Source organism: Oryctolagus cuniculus, chromosome 19, assembly GCF_964237555.1.
Source record: "Oryctolagus cuniculus chromosome 19, mOryCun1.1, whole genome shotgun sequence".
In the NCBI taxonomy this organism is placed as follows: domain Eukaryota; kingdom Metazoa; phylum Chordata; class Mammalia; order Lagomorpha; family Leporidae; genus Oryctolagus; species Oryctolagus cuniculus.
The window spans coordinates 18,913,236-18,935,718 of record NC_091450.1 but is presented as its reverse complement, the minus strand read 5'-3'; the positions used below and the strand labels follow the sequence as shown (position 1 = coordinate 18,935,718).

At 49.9% G+C, this 22,483-nt stretch overlaps 1 protein-coding gene across 2 annotated transcripts in view; it reads right to left on the bottom strand.

The window, feature by feature from the left end:
- The window catches only part of BMERB1 (bMERB domain containing 1), a 152,799-nt gene that overhangs the window by 20,054 nt on the left and 110,262 nt on the right, over nucleotides 1-22,483 (bottom strand). For both annotated transcript variants that reach the window (XM_008257799.4, XM_002711778.5), the window contains exons 3-4: nucleotides 6,791-6,864; nucleotides 196-310 (exon numbers count right to left, since the gene is read on the bottom strand). In XM_008257799.4, coding sequence (XP_008256021.2) covers nucleotides 196-310; nucleotides 6,791-6,864 — 189 coding nt within the window. The remainder of the gene's footprint in view (nucleotides 1-195; nucleotides 311-6,790; nucleotides 6,865-22,483) is intronic.

Below are 22,483 nucleotides of genomic sequence, written 5' to 3'. Positions count from 1 at the left end.
CTGCCTTTTAGAGCTGGACTTGATATTCTCTTGAACATGAAATGGGCCCTCACGGCAGAGGCTGGATTCGCTCAGGTTCAGTGTCCGGGGAGTGTTGACTGAGGCCATGCCTGATACAGGCTGTGACTGCCAGGAGCAGGAAGTGGAAGGTCAGGGTCTGGCAGCCCAGCGTTGGGGGACGGGCAGCCCACTGACCTTAACCTCTCAACCTCGGCGTCGTCCACCAGGAAGTCCCTCTTCTGCACCAGTTTGTGAATCTTCTGGATGAGCTCATCCTCTCTCTGCTTCTGCATCTTGGTTTTCTCTTTTTCTGGGAAGAAGAAAGCATTGGCAAAACAGCAACTGAGTGCAACTTGAAATTGAAGCTGATGGGACGTGGTGGGAATCCTGGCTCTACCACTGCGCTCACTGGGGGAGCTTAGAGAAGCAACTTGATTTTTTCTAGCTACAGTTTCCTCACGCATAAAATGCGCAGGGAGGTTTCAGATGTAGCCATGTTGGCCGAGAACTTGGCCTTGGTGAGTGCTCAGCAAATGGCAGTGACACGGTAAGTGCGGCTCAGGAAGCCAGGAGAATTACTCTGGGGTGAGGGCAAGACAGTTTATCAGGAGACTTCAGTCATCAGTGCTGATCACATTATCCCTGTCCCCGATACCATGGGCAGGGACACCGAACAGAAAAGAAAGAAAATGGCCAGAAATGAAGACTGAGGAACTGAAGAGGCAAAATCTTAAGCTTTCTTTGGGCTCCTTCAGCTTGGACCCCTTTGGAATAAAAACCGTGGGGGCAGCTTGCAAGGTCTGCCTGCCTAGGATTGGCACTGACAACTTCTAGATCTGGAAGCAGAACTAGAGGTGAGGAGAGTATCATATAGCTGTCACTTGGTGTCTGGGGGGAGGAGGGAGGCTAGGTTCTGGGACCCCCCTACCAACACCAAATCCATGGATGCTGAAGTCTTTTCTAAAGAATGGTACCATGTTTGCATAAAACCTATGCACACCTTCCAATGTGCTTTATTTACTTATTTTTAATTTATTTTCACTTCATTTGAAAGGCATAGAGACACATACAAAGAGAGATTTTCTATCTGCTGGTTCACTCCCCAAATGCCTGCAACAGTGGGGCTGGACAAGGCCAAAGCCAGGATCCCAAAACTCCACCTGGGTCTCCCAAGTACTTAAGCTGTGTCGAAGTCCATCTGCAGCCTTGCAAGGTATGCATTAGCAGGAAGCTAGAATTGGAAGCAGAGCCAGGATTCAAACCCTGGCACTCTGATATGGGATGCAGAAGTTCTAAGCGGTGGCTTAACCCCTGGCAACCCGTACACCCTCCTATGTACTTCACCTCCTCTCTAGATGACTTACAATACCTAATGCAATGCAAATGCTATGTGATGGCTGTTACACCTCACAAGAAAGACGTCTGGAAGTGTTCAGTACAGACCACTTTCTTTTTCTCAATGTTTTTGATCCTTGGTTGGTTGACTCTGGGAGTGGAGCCCATGGACACAGGGATAACTGTATTTGGGCAGGAGGGCAGGTTGCTTTCTCTCACTGACTGGAAGGCTACTGGTGAGCCTGAGGGGCAGGGGCATGGCTAGCAGCCACGGAATCCTGGCCTTGGCTGCGCCGAATGATGGTGGCATTGTTCCTCCCATGGAGGGCGCTGTGGGGGGAGGGGTCTGGTTCCTCAAATCATTCATTGGTGCCACGGAGCCCCTCCCTGCCCTCTTCACAGGAGTGCCAGCACCCACTGACTTGCCAGGGCACCCTGCTCACCCCGGCTCTCCTAGGGAGTCCTCAGTCTGCCTTTCCTCTCCAGGTCACCACCTGTAGCACTGCGGCATTTCTAAGGGTCCTCTACAGCTCCCCAGATCTTGGCCAGGGCCCTGAGAAACTGACAAGCCTTGCCCCAGGTTATTCATCTGTGTGTGTCTAGCTCTTGCCCGAGCAGGCATTCCCCAGCCTCCCCCGGATACCCTGCGGCAGCACCCATGGTGACTCTAAGAGAAGCCGCCGACTCAGGAACTGGGCTGTGCCGGCTTATGAACCAGTTTCCAAGTCACTGGCCAGTTCTGGTCACCTGTGTGTGTGTCACATATCTTTCCTATCGGCATTGCCCACCTACCAGCAAGTGCCACCATCTACCTGCTTCTTACTGCCTCCCCCCATCTCCTCAGCTCAGGCTTCCATCCACTCTCCCTGGCCCACAGCTCTTACCATAACTGTGAACCCCCGCTGTAGAATCACACAGTCCTGACCTGATGCCCCAGGACCTGCCTCTGCTGAGCTGTGTGACTCTGGGCACATTCCTCAACCTCTCTGGGCATCCAGTCTCTCAGTACTCATGATCCTAAGGTTGTTACAAGTTGTAAGAGGTGCAGACCAAGTGAAACACCTAACTCTCTGCTGGCAGCACAGTAAGGGCTCATGAAAAGTTAGCTACTGTTCTGATGCACTTATTTTACATGGTTCACTGTGGTCATAATGATTAAATGGCTTCCATGTGAAATATTTACAGGTACAAAGGAAATAAATCCTTATTGAATGAAGAAGCAGCAAATCTCATAGCCCAAGTGAGCACATGACAAGTGCTTAACAAAGAAACCATTAAAATTATGTTCAAATTACCATGGACTTCAGAGTTTCATCCCAATTAGGCTTTTCCACCTGGGCACTGTTGGGATTTGGGATTAGATCCTTCTGTGCACTGCAGGCGTTTAGCAACACCCCTGGCCCCACTCAGGCCAGGAGCGACACCCCTTCTCCCAAGTTGTGACAACTAAAAACGTCTCCAGACATCACCCCCACTGAGAACCACTGTTTAATCTTTCCCAACAACTCTGGGAGGGAAACACCATTTTTACTTCCCAGGGGCAGGAGCCTGGGGCCTCTGCAGCCAGACCTAAGCATCCCCAGTTGGCAGTGGTGGCAGCAGAGACATTTTGGCTTGGCCTTGAGAAGCCCTTGAGGCAGGAAGGCCCCAGGCCTCCTCCAGTCACAGTCCCCGCACTCACAACCCCATTTTCAAGGTTCTGAGCCTGGCTCAAAAAGCCCAGTTTTCTCATTCCTTTACTGTTCTCCTTACTTAATACATTTATTGATGTGTTGCCAGGAAACATTGATGTTCTTCCCTTAAATGCAGCAAAATCCATCTAGAAACCTGGCACTGGTCCTGAGAATGCACAGAAAGACTCAACACAGGGGAAGGACGAGGAGCTGGGGAAGGTGGCCAGGGGGAGAGGAGAAAGAAGGGATCCCCACTGCGCCTGATTGTCTGAACTTCTGCACGAGAGCCACCAGGAGGAAGCAGTTTCGGGGGGACTCAGTGGGCCTCTGGGGTGGGACACTCTCAGGTGGGGCTGCCTCGCTTATGCTGTAGGTCACAGCATCCCATCTTTATTTACGCTTTTGCTGTTTTGTTCATTATGAGTGCTTTTCTGCATGAATTTTGATTTTTTAAACATTACACTAAAACATTATTTATCTTCACCCCTGAGTTTGCCATGCTTCTGCGAAGTGCCGTGTCCTCTCCCGGCCCTGGTCAGCTGCGCTCAGTCATTTCCATGTGTGCTCTGGAGGCTGCCTCAGCCCCGGCGGGAGCTCCCCTGGCCCATAGGAGCCTTGCGGTGCTCAAATGCCTCTGTTGCCTCAGGAGGCTCCCACGTGCCCTGCCGAGCCACCTGTGAGCTCTGGGACTCCTTCCTGAGAAGGAGGGGTGGCCCAGGTTGGACCATCGGAGTCTCCTGGGAGTTGAAACTGGGACACAGAGGTTCTGAAAGTTGGGGTCCTGCATGGGGAGATCATGGAAGAGAGATGGTTGGCTCATGTGCACCCAAAATGGGGGTGAGGGGCAAAGAACATTCCATGGACTTTGTGCTTGTCCTGGGTTCTTTGGGGGGGGGGCTGAGCTTCACACACGTAAGTGGTTGAACAGTGTTCTCCCTCACCCCAAATTCATGTCTAATCTAATAGGAAATAGTGTCTGCCCTCAAAAATGCCTGTCTATCCTATCTGGAAAAATCCCATAGCCAAAGTAATTTGGAAATTACTTTGCAGCTGTAATTAGTTAAGCTAGGATGAGGTCATCCTCATTAGAGTGTGCTGTCAATCAACGATGGGTGTCCCTAAAGAAGAGACGACACTCTGGGAAAAGGGCCATGTGAAGGCAGATTGGGGCGAAACAGCCCAAGCCAAGGAAGGCCAAGGACGGATGGGAGCTACCCAAGGCTGAGGGCGCAAGGACGGAGTCTCCCCCAGACACCTTGGTTTCAGACCTCTAGGCTCCAGAACTGAGACAGGAGACTGGAGCAAATACAGTGCCCAAGGGTTCTGGAAGACTTTGCTGTCTTTCCAGTAATTGCCCATTTTGTGCTTTTCTAAGCCTGGATGGGCTGCTGTGCCTTTCAACCAGACTGGCCCTCTGAGGGCTATAAAATGAGAATGCAACAGATTTGGTGGCTCTCGCCCCTGGCTGCTCACCACAGTTACGTGAGAAGCTTTTAAACATTGCCAGTGTTGGGGGCGGGGACTTGGCCTAGTGGTTAACACACCACTTGGATGCCTTGAATCCCGTATCAGAGCTCCTGGGTTCCAGTCTCACATCCACTCTGGATTCCAGTTTCCTGCTAATGCAGACCCGGGAAGGAAGCAGGCAATGGGTCAATATGTTGGGTCCCTGCCACCTATGTGGGAGACTTGGATGGAATTCTTGGCTCTCAGATTACAGGCATTTGAGGAATGAACCAGCAGATGGGAACTCTGTCTGCCTGTCTGTCTCTCTGCCTCTCAAGTAGGTTTAAAAAAATAAAAATTGAAAAAGCAATTACTAATGCCAGAACTGCACTGCAGACCAACTGAATCTGAATGTAGAGTGGATAAGTCTGGACACGGGTACCTTCCCCCTATTCGTTCACTGTTTTATGTTTGACATTTAACTTTTTTGGCAACTTCATTGAGATGCAATTCACATCCCATGCAATTCACCCGCTCCAAGTGTCTTCACAGAGTGAATACACAATTCATTTCAGAACATGTTGATCACTCCACAAAGAAATCCTAGGCCCATTAGCTGTCACCTGCTTTCAATGAGGACAGTCTATTGATGTGTTTATCTCAGGGCCTGCATGGGGCCCTGTCTGATGCCTAGTCAATGCTGTTAAAGCAGTGGTGTCTGGCCGGCGCCGTGGCTCACTTGGCTAATCCTCTGCCTGTGGCGCCGGCACCCTGGGTTCTAGTCCCGGTTGCCCCTCTTCCAGTCCAGCTCTCTGCTGTGGCCCAGGAAGGCAGTGGAGGATGGCCCGAGTGCTTGGGCTCTGTACCTGTGTGGGAGACCAAGAGGAAGCACCTGACTCCTGGCTTCGGATTGGCGTAGCATGCCGGCCATAGCGGCCATTTGGGGGGGGGGGCGGGGACCAACAGAAGGAAGACCTTTCTCTCTGTCTCTCTCTCTCACTGTCTAACTCTGCCTGTCAAATAAATAAATAAATCAAGCAGTGGTGTCTAACCCATCACTGTACACACTACCCATGTGGATCCCTCCCTAGGTCACTGCACCCTGGAGCAGTTGTTCTTAGGCTCCCTGGGGGACATTCAGCAACATCTGCAGACATTTTTGGTGGCACAACTGCAGGAGGGGGACATGTGCTCCTCGCAGGTAGTGGCCAGAAGCCAGGGATGCTGCCCACAAATCCCATAAGGCACAACACGGAGCCCTCAACCCCCAGATGATGACATTGCCATTTTGACACCCCCCACACGTGTCCATGTGTCGGGGTTGAGAAACATTGAGCTACAGCTCCTTGCACTGCACTGCTTGCTTGGTAGTAGCTGCTCCCTTGCTCAGTACAGGCACGCCTGTGTGCAAGGCCTTGTTTGTTTCCACTGACTTGTGAGCCCCTGAGAGCACGGAATCCTTCTCTGTTCAGCACCTTCAGTGCAGCACCTAGCTTGGGGCCTGCTGCATAGCAGCCTCTTGGCACACCGCACGCTTTCTCAGCTGACAGAATAGTGACAGTGTTCAAGTCAAGGATGGTGGGGGTGGGGAGGGGACTTATCCAGCCTCTGATGCTCCTTGTCAGATGGTTCGTCTGACAGAGCTGTGTTCATTCACCCAGTGAACTTCCCTTTAGCACCTACCAGGCCCTCGTGTGTACCCTCAAGAAGCATGGCATCTAGACAGAGACATATGAATCGATGCACAGCTATGCGCTAAGGACTTTGATGGGGATAAGTCCCACAGAGAGCACCTGCCCCAGCAGGATGGGCAGGGGAGGGTTTCTGGGGGAGAAGGAACCAAGGAAGTAATGTCCTCAACAACTAGCAAACACAGGTTTGACTCCAAAGTCAGAATCCTAACGACTATACTCTGCCTATTCCCAAACAGGAAAAGAACGGTGATAATTGCTAATGCTCACTGGACTCTTTGGGCCAAATAACAGGCAGGATTTGGTCTGTGCTGCCTTGCTCACCCTGGTGATATTTATACCCCTGGGTCAGGTGCTGTTGCTATTACTACACCCATTTCAGAGGAGGAGGAGAAACTGAGTCTCAGAGACAGTGACTTCCCCAAGGTCAAGGAGGCAGGCAGAATTCGGACTTGAGCCTGAGTCTGCCTGACTTGGAGAGACTGAACCGTGTGTCTGGGGTGAAGACATGCATTTGGGGAGTGCTACGCTGCAAGAGCGAGGCCCCTCTAGGAGAAGAGACGAGCTCTGTCTTCTGGAGCCCAGCGGCAGGCCCTTGCAGGCCTGAGCAGCTGGTCACCGCCCAGTGAAGTCCCACATGGTTACCTGGGATGGCGACCAAGTTCTGCAGCTCCTGCTTCAAGTCCATGATGTCCTTGCAGAGCTGGATGTCGTCCATCCTGGGGAGACAGGTGCCAGTGATAGTGGTTACAGTGGCAAGACTACATCCAGAATCACCCCAGGTTAAACACATAGGGCGCATCGGGGCGGGCTGGCCTCTGTAAGGGCCACACGAGTGCCACAAACGGCCCATTATCCCTCTGTGGTCAATCACTGTATTCACATTCTGGGAGTTCCATCCAGTCTTCATCTGCTTGTGTTTGATAGTATGAATGGGCTCAGGTTGAAGGCTCAATTTTTAAAAAAAAAAATTTTTTTCCCCTGAGATGGATGTTTGGTGCAATGGCTAAGACCTTGCTTATGATGGCCACATCCCATATTAAGAATGCCTGAGTTCAAGTCCCAGTGCTGTTCCTGATTCCAGCTTTATGCTAGTGTGCACTCTGGGAGGCAGCAGGTGATGGCGAAATAATTGGATCCCTGCCGCAAACTTGGGAAACTCAGACTGAGTTCTGGATTCCTGGCTTCAAGCTGGTCCAGCCCTAATAGTGGCATGCACTTGGGAAGTGAACCAGCATGTGGAAGATCTCTCTTTGTATGTCTCTATCTTTCACTGCCTTTCAAATAAAATGAAAATAAATAAAAATTTTTTCTATGAGGACATTTCCATACACTTGACTTTTATTACTAAATTAATTGTACAGAAATTCACAAGATAGAGCAAGTCTCATTCTATGCTTTAGGGAGAACCAATGCTAACAATTTGATACATATTCCTACAGAGGTTTTTTTTGTTGTTGTTGTTGTTTTTTAAAGATTTATTTATTTATTTACTTGAGAGGTAGAATTACAGAGAGGGAAAGACAGAAAGAGGTCTTCCATCTGCTGGTTCACTCCCCAAACGGCCACAATAACTGGAGCTGGGCCAGTTTGAAGCCAGGAGCCAGGAGCCAGGAGCTTATTCTGAGTTTCCCATGTGGCTGCAGGGGCCCAAGCACTTGTGCCATCTTCTATTGCCTTCCCAGGTGCATCCGCAGGGAGCTGGATCAGAACAGGAGCAGCCCAGACTTGAAACGGCGCCCACGTGGAATGCCAGCGCCACAGGAACTACTACGCCGCAGTGCCTGCCCCCAGAGTTTTAAAAATGCTTATGCTTGGGGCTGGTGCTGTGGGTCGAGGGTAAAGCCTCCACCTATAGTGCCAGCATCCCATATGGACGCCGGTTTGAGTCCTGACTGCTCCATTTCTGATCTAGCTCCCTGATTATGTGCCTGGGAAAGCAGCGGAAGATGGCCCAAGTATTTGGGCCCCTGCACCCACATGGGAGACCCGGAAGAAGCTCCTGGCTCTTGGCTTCGGATCGATTCAGTTCCTGCCCTTGTGGCCATCTGAGAAGTGAACCAGCAGATGAAAGATCGATCGCTCGCTCGCTCGCTGTCTCTCTCTCCCCCACTTTCTCTGTAACTCTGCATTTCAAATAAAATAAATGAATCTTTAAAGACAAAATAAAAAATAAAATGCTTATGCTTATACTACCATATATGATATCATTGTTATTGAACAAAAATATCTTTCTAATATGTTATTTTTTACTTAATAATATACCTTGGACATTGTACCATGTCAGTACATGCAAATCTAGCCATTTAAAAGCTTCATTTATTTATTTGAAACTCAGAGACAGCAAGCAAAACAGACACAGATCTTCCATTTGCCAAATGCTCACAAGAACCAGAGCTGGGACAGGCTGATGCGAAAACAGAGAAAGGTACTTAGGGAGTCCACACCACTAGCAGAAGTAGGGCAAGGACTTGAAATGATATCTGAGTTCCTGCAGGATCTGTATCAAGAGCTGGGTCTGGGGCCAGTGCTGTGGTCTAATAAGCTAAGCAATCACTTGCCATGCCAGCATCCCATATGGGCATCGGTTTGAGTCCTGGCTGCTCCACTTCTGATCCAGCGTCCCAGCTGATGGCCTGGGAAAGCAGTGGAAGATGGCTCAAGTGCTTGGGCCCCTGCACCCATGTGGGAGACCTGGAAGAAACTTCTAGCTCTTGGCTTCAGATCAGCCCAGCTCCAGCTGTTGCAGCCATTTGGGGAAGTGAACCAGTGGATGGAAGACCTCTCTCTCTGTCTCTCCCTCTCTCTGACTCTAAGTCTGCCTCTCAAATAAATAAATAAATCTTTTCTTTTTTAAGGAGCTGGGCCTGTGGACTCTCTTTGGCAGTGCCAACTGCAGACCAGCCTGGATCCCTTACCCTTCACTGGCCAGGAACTGCCCATGTTATCCATCCCAATCCCAGCTGCCAGGACAAGAGACAAGACCATCCTGCTTCAGCCTGCAACTCTTATTGCCAGGGCGCAGCAAGCAGCTTTCAAGGCCTGCCCTGGAATGCGCTAGCAGGTGGCAGCTGCCTAACTGAGCTTCAATTGCCAGAGGGCTCCCATGGGCTTTGATCGGCGAGCGTTCATCTAGAAGAGCTCTGTAATCCTTTCCATAACTAGCCAAGAGCGGCTGCCTGGGCAGTTCTCAAGGAGGGTGATCTTTGCTTTTGGGAACATTTGGCAATGCCTGGAGAAAGTCTGGTTTTTATAGCTGGGTGTGTGTGGTAGGGATGGGGTTGCTATGGCATCTTGTGGCTGGGTGTATAATTTTGGGTTCCTTCCAGCCAGGGATGCTACTAAATACCCCATGGACACAGGGCAGCCCCCTCATGACTGAGAATGATCTGCCCCAATGTCAATCATGCTGAAGTTGAGAAGTCTTGGATCATGACTACAATATTGTTGAGAAAATTTTCAAATGTTTATTTCTTTTTCTTTTCTTTCTTTTTTTTTTTCTAACAGGCAGAGTTAGTGAGACAGAGACAGAGAGAAAGGTCTTCCTTTTTTCTGTTGGTTCACCCCCTCAAATGGCTGCTATGGTCAGCGTGCTGCGCTGATCTGAAGCCAGGAGCCAGGTGCTTCCTCCTGGTCTCCCATGCGGGGGCAGGACCCAAAAATTGGGCCATCTTCCACTGCCTTCCCGGGCCACAGCAGAGAGCTGGACTGGAAGAGGAGCAACTGGCACAGAACCAGTGCCCCAACCAGGGACTAGAACCCAGAGTGCCGGTGACACAGGCGGAGGATTAGCCTAGTGAGCCGCAGCGCCAGCCCAAATGTTTGTTTATTTTTCAACCATTTGAAAGAGAGAGAGACAGAGAGATAGATCTTCAATCCATTGGCTCACTCTCCAAATGCCTGCAAGAACCAGGGCTGGTCCAGGGCGAGTCAGGAGGCCCAGAACTCCATCCAAGTCTCTCATGTGGGTGGCAGGAGCCCAAACACTTGGGTCATCATCTTCTGCCTCCCATGATGCATTCACAGGAAGGTGGATCAGAAGCAGAGTAGCTGAGACCTGAACCAGCGCTCTGATACGGGATGCAGGTATCCTGGGTGGTGACTCTACCTGCTGTGCCACAGTGCCCACCCACCCATGATGAGAGGAGATGGGAAATGGTAAAAAGAGAGAATAGTGCTCAGGAGCCAGGATTTGGGCAGCCAACAGTGAGTCCAGTGGCTTTCCTGTCTGAAAGAGAAATGAGGATGGCTCAGCTCTCTGGATTATCATGCATGTTGGATATTGGACACAGTGCCTGGGATGGGCACTGTGTACCTAGTGAAATGGGATGTACCTAGTGATATACCTAGTGAAATGCCTGGTGAATGGAATCCTTTATGATGAGTGCTGGCTGTAAGAAATGAGCATGGAAAAAAAAGGAAAGAGAAAATGATGCTGGATGAGCAACACATCTGAGAAATGGAGCTATCAATCATGTAAAACCATTCAAAGTAGCCCTCATTGATTGCTTTCCTCTCTGTATAAGTTTTTAAATGACTATTTTGAACTGATGCATAAAAATTAGACATATTTATAGGACACTATGTGATGTCTCAATACTTGTATACTTTGTGTAATGTTCTAATCAGAGTAAACATATCTATTTCCTCAAACATTTTTCATCTCTTTACGGCAAAAAGCTTAAAAACCCTTTCTTTTAAAAAGCTTTTTAAAGATGTACTATGCATTATCATTATCTACAGCCACCCTCCTGTGCAATATAACACTAGATCTTCTTATTCCCATCTAGCTAGAACTTTGACATTTTTATCTGATTATAGAATGGATTGCTAATTACCATAGAAATTTAGAAAATACAAAGAACCCAAAATTATGTGCAACCTTGGCCCGTGTGCACCAGATACCACGTCTATTCTGAGTACTTTAGTTTATTTATTTATTTATTTTTTTGACAGGCAGAGTGGACAGTGAGAGAGAGAGACAGAGAGAAAGGTCTTCCTTTGCCATTGGTTCACCCTCCAATGGCTGCCGCGGCTGGCGCGCTGCAGCCAGCGCACTGCACTGATCCGATGGCAGGAGCCAGGTGCTTCTCCTGGTCTCCCATGGGGTGCAGGGCCCAAGGACCTGGGCCATCCTCCACTGCACTCCCTGGCCACAGCAGAGAGCTGGCCTGGAAGAGGGGCAACCGGGACAGAATCCGACGCCCTGACCGGGACTAGAACCCGGTGTGCCGGCGCCGCTAGGCGGAGGATTAGCCTAGTGAGCCGTGGCGCCGGCCACTTCAGTGTATTTCACACTGGTCTTTTAAAAAACGTTTATTCATACATATTCATTTTATTTGAAAGGCAGAGACAGAGAGAGAGGCAGAGACCAAGTGACAGAGAGAGAGATAGAAAGACAGAGAGATCTTCCACCTGCCAAGTCACTTCCCAAATACCAGAAAGAGCCAGGGCTGGACCAGTCCAAAGACAGGAACCTGGAAGTCAACCTGGCTGGGTGGCAGAGACCCAAGTACTTAGGGCATTGCCCCTTGCCTTCCTGGGTGCATATGAGCAGGAAGCTGGAATCAGAAGCGGAGCTGGGACTGTAACCCAGGCACTCCACTATGGAGTGCAGGCATCCCAAGCAGCCTCTAACCACTGTGCCAATGCCCACCCTCAAGCTGTTTTTTTTTTTTTTCTCCAAGTGTAAGTGAGACGTCTGGGCTCACCCTGGGGCCTATGTCCATCTCGAAACTGCACTCGGCATGTCACTGAGTCCTGCCGAAGACCCCAACCCACAAACACTGATAAGTAAGGTGGAATTCTGCAAGCCTCTGGAGTCAAATTGCAGAACTCCATCATCAAAATCCGCATGAGGTGGCGCTGTTTTCCTCAAGGGTCCCAGCTCTGCCTCCAAAGTCTCTACCTCTCCTGCATGCCCACCTGGCCAAAGAAGAACTGTCAGATCCCAAACAATCCAGCTGGGCCTCAACTTACAAACTCCACTTGGCAAAACCAAGGCCTATGGGGCCAGCACCGTGGTTCACTTGGTTAATCCCCCACCTGCGGCGCTGGCATCCCATATGGGCGCTGGGTTCTAGTCCCCGTTGCTCCTCTTCCAGGCCAGCTCTCTGCTGTGGCCTGGGAAGGCAGTGGAGGATGGCCCAGGTGCTTGGGCCCCTTTACCTGCATGGGAGACCAGGAAGAAGCACCTGGCTCCTGGCTTCAGACAGGCATAGATCTGACCATAGCAGCCATTTGGGGGGTGAACCAATGGAAGGAAGACCTTTCTCTCTGTCTCTCTCTCTCTCTCACTGTCTAACTGTCAAAAAAAGAAAAGAAAAACCAAGGCATAATGGTTCTCAGGACACTTCCCCCAGAACAGAAGCTCTTGCTCCTTCCCTCACAAGCTGTCCATCAGAATGAGGCATCGTTCACCCAACAAAACCTGATGTCTTTTCTGGAAGAAAGAAGGATAGACTCTGCCATTAAGGAAAACAAGAAGTCAATGTTTATTGAGCATTTACTAAGTGCTGGGCACTGTCCTCAGCACTCTCCCTGCATAAGCTCGTCTAAACCCACACAGAAGTCATGTGAGGCGATGGGGAGTAGGCCGTGTGCCCATAGTTCCACACAGGTGAGTGGCCATGGAGATTCAGCCCTGGATCTAGCTCTTGATCACCTTACTGTGGTGTCTGCTCTCCGTGAGGCCAGAAGAGGTGCAGCAGACATGGCTGGTTACCGACCTCATTCACCTTCCCCGATCTCCTTCTCCCAGATCCCTGATGTGTTCAGGAGGAAAAACACCCAGCCAGTTATGGCAATCCCATTGGTCTCTACCAGGCATGCACTGTTTCTGGCTCCCTTACAGCTCCAGTGGTCACGAGAGCTACTTTGGAGCCACAGGATGCTTGGCCGGGGTGCTTCTGGGAAAGATAATTAGAACTTGGGTGCTCCCCCTCCTAATCCTGAAGCTGCCACAGCCTTGATGATGAAAATGACAGAGGGGAAGGGAGGAAAGAGCCAGACCATTGATGACATCCTTGAAAGAGCCCACTAAGCCTCGGACCACTTGCCTCTGGACTTGTGAATCCCAGTGGGCCCTCTCCAGCTACAATTTCTGCATCTATGGATTCCATCAACTGTGGACTGAAAAGATGAGGTGCTGGGGGAACGGCATCTGTTTGATGCCTGTTCTGCTGTTATTTACTAAATAATACAGCATAACAATCACTGACATAGTTTTACATTGTTTAGGTATTATAAGTGATCTAAGGGCCAGTGCTGTGGTGTAGCGGGTAAAGCCGCTGCCTGCAGTGCTGGTATCCCATGTGGACCCTGGTTCGAGTCCCAGCTGCTCCACTTCTGATCTAGCTCTCTGCTATGGCCTGGGAAAACAGTAGATGATGGCCCAAGCCCTTGGGCCCCTGCACATGCGTGGGAGACCTGAAAGAAGCTCCTGGCTTCAGATTGGTGAAGCTCCTCAGCCATCGCAGCCATCTGGGGAGTGAACCAGCAGATAGAAGACCTCTCTCGGGGGCTGGTGCTGTGGCACAGCGGGTTAACGCCCTGGCCTGAAGTGTCAGCACCCATACGGGCACTGGTTTGAGACCTGGCTGCTCCACTTCCTATCCAGCTCTCTGCCTTGGCCTGGGAAAGCAGAAGAAGATGGCCCAAGTCCTTGGGCCCCTGCACCTGCATGGGAGACCCGGAAGAAGCTCCTGGATCCTGGCTTCGGATCATTGCAGCTCTGGCCATTGCAGCCAGTTGGTGAGTGAACCATCAGATGGAAGACCTCTCTCTCTCTCTGCCTCTCCTCTCTCTGTGTAACTCTGACTTTCAAATAAATAAATTAAAAGAAGACCTCTCTCTCTCTGCCTCTCTGTAACTCTGCCTTTCAAATAAATAAATAAATAAATATTTAAAGAAAGAAATGTTATCTAGAGATGATTTAAAATGTATGGGAGCAAGTGGTAGCTTCCATGCAACTGCAACCCCATTTCATATAATGGATTAGGGCACCTGCAGATTTGCATATCCTCAAGGGCTCCTGGAATCACTACCCTGTGGGCAGCAACAGATGACTATTAAATGTCCTTATGACTTAAATGGAGTGACCAGCTCTCGGTTTGCCTGGGAGTGTTCCGGTTCCAATACGATTTAGCCTTCTGTTCTGGGAAACCCTTCAGTCCCAGGTGAGCCAGGACCATTATCCAGCCTAGTTTAAGATGCTCTGTTACTTGCAGCTGAAGACATTTTCACTGAAACACATGGATTGGCATGTTTGGGGTTTTTTGTTTCCATAACTTTTTTTTTTTTTTTTTTGAGAGGCAGAGGCAGGGACACACACACACACACACACACACGCACATACACACACAGGTTCTGTCTGCTGGATCTCTCCCCAAATGCCCACAATGAAGCGGGAAGCCAGGAACCCAATTCAGGGTTGGCAGGGACCTTGTCATGTGGGTGGCAGGGCCCAACCACTTGAGCCATTATCACTGCCTTCTGGGGTGCACATGAGCAGGAAGCTGGAATCAGTAGCCCAGGGACTCTCATATGGAATGTGGTGTCCCAAGGGCATCTTGACCACTAGGCCCAATGCCTCTGTTTTTAATATAAGTAGGATTAGGGGCCGGTGTTTGGCCTTGCAGTTAGAGATGCCAGTTAGGATACCCATATCCCACATGGGAGTGCCTGGATTTGACTCCCAGCTCACGTTCCTGGCTCCAGCTTCCTGTTAATGCAAATACTGGGAAGTGGTGGTGATGGCTCAAGTGGCTGAATTCCCGCTACCCATAAGGAAGAGCTGGACTGAGCTCCTGGCTCCTAACTTCAAATGCCTGGCAATGCGGACATTTGGAGAGTAAACCAGTGGATAAAAGCTGTCTAAGCTGTTTCTGCCTCTCAAATTGATTAATTAATTAATTAATTTAAAAAATGTAAGTAGGATTGGAGCAGGCATTGTGGAGCAGCAGTTAAGCCACAGCTTGGGATGCCCACATCAGAGTGCTGGCTTGAGTTCCACCTCCTCCTCTTCTTCTTCCTCTTCCTCTTTCTCCTCCTCCTCCTCCTCCTCCTCCTCCCCTTCTTCTTCTTCTTCTTCTTCTTCTTCTTCTTCTTCTTCTTCTTCTTCTTCTTCTTTTAAAGATTTATTTATTTATTTGAGAGGTAGAGTTATAGACAGTGAGAGGAAGAGACAGAGAGAAAGATCCTCCCCAAATGGCTGCAACGGCCAGAGCTGAGCCAATCCGAAGCCAGGAGCCAGGAGCTTCTTCCTGGTCTCCACTTGGGTGCAGGGGCCCAAGGACTTGGGCCATCTTCCACTGCTTTCCCAGGCCATAGTGGAGAGCGGGATTGGAAGCAGAGCAGCCAGGACTAGAACCAGTGCCTATATGGGATGCCGGCACTGCAGGTGGAGAATTAACCTACTGCACCATGGCGCCAGCCCCCATCTCCTTCACTTCTGATCCAGCTTCCTTCTAATGTGCCTGGGATGCAGCAGATGATGGCTCACATGTGTGGGTTCCTGCCACCTACATGGGATGCCTGGCCCAGCTTTGGCCTGGCCCAACCCTGGCCATTAGAGGCATTTGGGAAGTGAACTAGAAGATAGGCAATCTCTCTCTTCTCTCCCTCTCCCTCTGGGTCATTCTGCCTTTCAAATAAATAAATAAATAGATCCTTTATATATACGTGTGTGTGTGTGTGTATGTAGGATTCAAACATACCTGTATATGGGTACATGGAAAGTGGTATTAAAAGATACATTTTTTTTGGTGCAAACACTTTTTGAATTCCATGCATTTTTTTCATAACGTGCATTTTCCATGAACTTTTGGAAGACATGCACAGTGCTTTACGATCTTGGCTACAACCTGAATAAGACACATTAGTTCAGGTCCTTGCGCGGCTAATGCTGAGCCCTAGAAATGAAACTCCACTGCTGCCGCCTCGTTCTGGAGACAGCGATGTCATCTCCAAGAAGCTGACGGATGCAGGAAGGAGAAGAGAGCATCTCGGGCTCTCATGCTGGGACGAGGGGTGGAACTGGTCATTTTCCCAGCTTTGGCGGGCAGAGGTGATCAGACCTGTCAGAATGATAGTGCTGCTGCTTTACAAGATTTCTTTGAAAATGGCACGGTCAGGAGGCGCTGGCAGCAGGAGCTGCAGCCTAATGGAAAACCCAGCAGAGGGTGATGCGAAGGCAGAAGCAGAGGAAAGCCCTGGCTTTTAAAAATAGTATTGAAAACAGTAGTAATTTGGCTCCTTTACTTACTTATTTGGGAGGCAGAGAGACAGAGATAGACAGACAGACAAAGAAAGAGCTCCCATCTGCTGGTTTGCTCCCTCATGCAGGCAATGCCAGGAGCCAGGAGCCAAATCCAGGTCTCCCAAGCGGATGGCAGAGAAGCAGTCACTGGAGTCAGCACTGCCGCCTCCCAAGGTGCACACTAGCAGGACGCTGCAATGGATCTGGACTTGAACCCCAGGCACTCCAGCGTGAGATGCAGATGTCGTAACTGGCATCTTAAGGCCCTCTCTGGATCTGCTCTAAACATGCTGTGGAGGTGTGGATTTCTTGGGTTGGGTGAGAAGAGGAAGCAACATCTGCCCTTGCACACGGAATGCTGGTCAGGGATTTTGAGCCTGTGTCTGAGTCCAAGCCTCACCACAAACTTCGGTGGCCTCTGGGAAGTCACTTCTCTCTCTGGACTTCTGTTTCGTCCTATATAAAATGAGGGCTTCAATGATGCCCCCTCTGGTGCGAAGAGGACACGAGCTGCTTTCCATCCAGTCCGAGCTAGCATTTCAGTGTCACCGTTGAGTGACTTCACAACTCTCTGTCTGTGCCCTCACCCTTAAAAATAAATAACACCAGGCACTTCAAAAGTTCACGGGATGAGGTCGGCGCTGTGGTGTATCGGGTAAAGTTGCTGCCTGCAGTGCTGGCATCCCATATGGGCGCCAGTTCAAGACCCGGCTGCTCCACTTCTGATCCAGCTCTCTGCTGTGGCCTGGGAAAGCAGTAGAAGACGGCTAAAGTCCTTGGGCCCCTGCACCCACGTGGGAGACCCGGAAGAAGCTCCTGGCTCCTGGCTTTGGATCAACCCAACTCTGGCAGTTGCTGCCACTTGGGGAGTGAACCAGTAGATGGAAGATCTTTCTCTGTCTCTGCCTCTCTTTAACTCTGCCTTTCAAATAAATAAATAAATATTAAAAAAGAAAAGTTCACGAGAAACAGAGTGAAAAGATAAATTGATTTTGGTGAAAAAAAGTTTGAAGTCTATGCATAAAAGGGGTCTTCAAAAAGTTATGGAAAATGCATTTTATGCAAAAAACTCTGCACAGATTTCAAACATTTTTGGCACTGAAATAAACTTGTCATTTCGTTCCATTTTCCCCAAGCTTCCTGAAATGCCCTTGTCCCTTCATCTTGAACTAAGCAGGTTTACGTGTGCGGGGCGGGCAGCCCAATGTTCTGCATGGACAGGAAGGTGCAGAGGAAGGGCACGCTCTGTTCACCCCTCGCCCCGGGCGGCAGGCGAGCGGCGAGCTGAGTCACTCCTGTGCCATCTCAGCCAGGGTTCCTGCGTCAGAGATGAGTCTCACCTTCATGTGCTATTCTGTTTCCTCAAGCCAAATGGTGCCAGGATGACGAACGTGTGCGTTTGTTTAGCTTTCCCTGCATTCGTAAGCCTCACTGTCACGCTCAGGGGGAGATTAAGCACTGAGAAGTATCCAGGGAGCCCCTGGGCACAGTCACTTCTCAGCATCATGCTGGAGACCAAAGGAACCGGAGAGGTGCCTGCCCCTGGGCACCGATGACACACCTGGGGAAGTGACGGCCTCGGCATCACCTGTTCTCTCTCAGTGGCTCACTTAATGATCCACATATGCATCTTCACCTGAAACACCCAGCCTGTCTCCCTTGCTTGGAATCAGACCTTCATGCGTGGCCGTGACATTCTAGTCGCCAAATAATATAATGTCACTTCCCACAAGCCCAGTTTGCTCGCCTACTCCAAGAGTTTTCTACTCTTTAGTTCTACTTCCCCTTCTCCTCATACTTCTCAAGATTTACTTATTAATTTAAGAGTCAGAGTTACACTGAGAGAGGGAGGGAGGGAGGGAGGGAGGGAGGGAGGGAGGGAGGGAGGAAGAGGGAAAGGGAGAGGGAGAGAGAGTGAGGGAGAGAGAGGGAGAGGAAGAGAGAGGAAGAGAGAGGGAGAGGGAGAGGGAGAGGGAGAGGGAGAGGGAGAGGGAGAGGGAGAGGGAGAGGGAGAGGGAGAGGGAGAGGGAGAGGGAGAGGGAGAGAATCTTCCATCTGCTGGTTCACTCCCCAGCTGGCTACAATGGCCAGGGCTGGGACAGACCAAAGCCAGGAGCCAGGAGCTTCTTCTGTATCTCCCACTTGGGTGTGGGATCCCAAGCACTTGGGCCATCTTCCACTGCTTTCCCAGGTGCATTAGCAGAGAGCTGGATCAGAAGTGGAGCAGCCACGTCTTGAACTGGTACCCATATGGGATGCTGGTGTCATAGGTGGCTACACCACAATGCTGGGCCCTCTGCTTCTTCTTCTTCTTCTTCTTCTTCTTTTTTTTTTTTTTTGACAGGCGAGTGGACAGTGAGAGAGAGAGACAGAGAGAAAGGTCTTCCTTTGCCGTTGGTTCACCCTCCAATGGCCGCTGCGGCCGGTGCACTGCAGCCGGCACACGGCGCTGATCCGAAGCCAGGAGCCAGGTGCTTCTCCTGGTCTCCCATGGGGTGCAGGGCCCAAGCACTTGGGCCATCCTCCACTGCACTCCCGGGCCACAGCAGAGAGCTGGCCTGGAAGAGGAGCGACCGGGACAGAATCCGGCGCCCCGACCGGGACTAGAACCCGGTGTGCCGGTGCCGAAGGCAGAGGATTAGCCTAGGGAGCCACGGCGCTGGCCCCCTCTACTGCTTCTTAAAACAAAAATTACTAACACTGACAACCCATCAAGCTGAATACTGTGCTTTACAGTCTACTGCATCATTGAGCCAGCACTGCGGCACAGCAGGTTAAGCCACCACTGTGACATAAGCTTCCCATATCAGAGAGCTGACTCAAGTCCCGGCTGCTCTGCTTCTGATCCAGCTCCCTGCTAATGTGCCTGAGAAAGCACTGGAAAATGGCCGAAGTGCTTGGGCCACCCAGGTGGAAGACTCAGATGAAGCTCTTAGCTGCTGACTTCAGCCTGGCCCAGTCCTGGCTGTGTGGCCATTTGTGGAGTGAAGCAGTAGATGGAAGATCTTTCTCTCTATTTCTCTTCTTTCTCTCTCTCTCTGCCTTTCAAATAAAAAATAATAAAATAAAATAATGATAAATAAATTACCCCAATCTAATCATTCTGTATTATATGCATGTATTGAAATATCACACTGTACCCCATGAATGTACAATTACTGTGTACCAATTAAAAATATATTTTAGGGTCCAGCTCTGTGGTATAGTAGGTTAAGCCTCTGCCTGCAGCACACACATCCCAAATGGGGGCCATTTCAAGTACCAGCTGCCCCACCTCTGATCCAGCTTTCTTCTAATGGCCTGGGAAAGCAGTGGAAAACAGCCCAAGTGTTTGAGCCCCTACACTCACATGGGAGACCTGGAAGAAGCTCCTGGCTCCTGGCTTTGGATTGGCCCAGCTCCAACCATTGTGGCTATTTGGGGAGTGATCCAGTGGATAGAAGACTACTCTCTCTCTCTGTCTCTCCCTCCCTCCCTCTCTCTCTCTCTCTCTCTCTGTAACTCTGCCTCTCAAATAAATAAATATTTTTAATATATATTTTAATAAATTTGCCTGAAAAATTGCAATCACTGTGGTTCAGTTTCTATTTTTTGTCTTAGACCTAAAAAGTATTTCAAGGGTATTTTTTCCATATACAGCATTTTTTATTTTATTTGAGAAGCAGAGAGAGGAGAGAGAGAGAGAGAGAGAGGACTCCTGTGCACTGGTTCACTCTCCAAATGCTTGGAATAGCTTCTGGGCTGGGACTGAAGCTGGGAGCCAGGAGCTGGGAACTCAATCCTGGTCTCCCACATGGGCGGCAGGAACCCAATCACTTGAATCATCACTACGGCTTCCCAAGGTCTGCACTGGCAGGAAGCTGGAGTCAGGAGTGGGAGCTGGGAACAAATCCTGGTCTTTTTAGAATTGCATACATTACATAAATATTATGTACATGGGTCTCCACTACAAAGCATCAGACAGACAGAAGTATTACCAGTGCCAGCATCTGGGCCATCACCTCAGGGACTCCTGCCTGCGCCCCAGGAGGGAAGGACAGTTACCACCACCCGTCAGAGCAGTGAACTTGCTCAGGGTCACAGAGGAAGTGACCGGAACCTGAACCCGGGCAGTCTGATCTCGGAGCGCTCACCTGGCAGTGTGAACGCCCACTGCTAGTTGGAATTCAGGGAAGACTGAGGTGGGAAGAATTGAGGCCGGTTTTTCAGACTGACTGATGGGAGGGGCACAACCTGGAGGTTCAGAGATGATATCAGGCACTTAGAGAAAGGGGGCAGCTCAGACAAGTGTTTTCAATGGTGTGGAGCCCTTGGGTATGTGACAGTGAAGGGTCCACCCAACTAAGACACGTCAGTGACATCTGAAGGACCTTAACATGGGAGCCATACTAGGTTCTAGAGTGAGAGCATGGCATGGCAGTGTCTATGAATGCCAGTTTGGAAACCATGGTGATCAGTATATACATGGTGAACATACTACAGGCCATGGTCCAAATCTGGCCCACTGCCCATTTTGGTGCAACCCATGAGCTGTAATGGTTAACTTTCAAATAGTTGCGGAAAAAAAAATTTTTTTTAAGTACCATTTCCTACCACATGAGAATGACAGGGAATTCAAATTTCAATGTTTATAAGTAACATTTTAATTGCAACAAACTCACAGCCATTCATTTTCCCATTGTCTGCAGCTGCTTTCACACGTCAATAGCAGAGTGGACTGCAAAAGCCTGAGATATTTACCAGCTGCTCCGCTGCTCCGATAGGAAAATGTTGCTAGCACTGATCTTCAGAGAGGACACAGACAAGCCACACTGCTGAGCTAGAAGCGCTCTGGCCCTGCAGTGCCCAGAGAGGGGGACGCTGTTCACCAACTCACTGATTCATCCAGAAAACAGTTCCTGAGAGCCTACTGGGTGCCAGGGCTCTGGACTCAATTTTCATGTCCACAGGACACCAAGAACGCCGCCAGCTCCCAAGGCCGCTTGACAAGACACCAGAGTGCTCACCCACCCTGCAGCTTTGCCTGGGGCCCAACTCCCTGTTTCCCTCTCAGCCCTCCAGTGGGGAACTGGGCCGTTCCCGGTGCATGGAAGGTTGGCCAACTGATTTCCTGCGAGTGCTCACCAGTGCAATCTGGCAGATTCTGTGTTAGCATCTGTCCTTCTACAGATCCTTGACTCTGCCCAAGGAGACTCCAAGTTGTGTGATTTCATTCTTCTTTTCGACCACCTTCTCCCAGACGCTTGCCAACATGGTGGATGGCTTGGGGAGTCACGAAGGGAATTGGGGTTTTCTTTGGCCATGAATGTTTCTAACCTTAGCCCTAAGGCACGTGGCTGAGCTGGCCCAGAAATAACTAAAGATAAGGACAAAATATTAAGTTCCCAACAGAAGAGAGAAAAGAAGAAAGAAGAGGAAACAATAAGAATGTCCAATAACAGTGCATTGGTTGCCCATATATATTTTTCCATCTATACAAGGGACAACTCAACAGCCACTGAAAAGACATTACTGAGCAGCCTGCAAGGGGTCCCTTGAGAAAGTGTAGCTCATTGCAATCGCTAAGGTGAGCCACTATGGGAATAGGGCTGCTTGATCTAGCAAACAAAAATATGGAGCCCACGGTTATATTTGCACCTCAGATGCATGATGATTTTCAGTGTTAACTCTGTCTCATGCAATATTGGGAATATGTTTATACTACAATTTATTTGTTGCTTACTTGAAATTCAAATTTACTCAGACTTAACTGGATGTCTTGTGTTCTATCTGGTGGTGCTTCAAGAAGAGGGCTATCACTTGTGCCCTCTGGAACTCAAGTTGAAGTTTAATTGCCAGTGCAACGGCAAGGGAGGAGGACCCTTCAGAAGTGGTTAGGTCATGAAGGCTCTGCTCTCACGAATGGAGTAAGGCTATCACCCCCGGCATGGGTTAGTTATTACCAGTGTGGGTTAGTTATCACAGGAATGGGCTGGTTATCATGGAAATAGGGTAGTTATCACAGGAGTGGGGTGGTTAACGGGAGTGCGTTCCTGAGGAGAGGGGGAGTGGGCGCAGGTTTTCTGTCTCGTGTGTGCTCA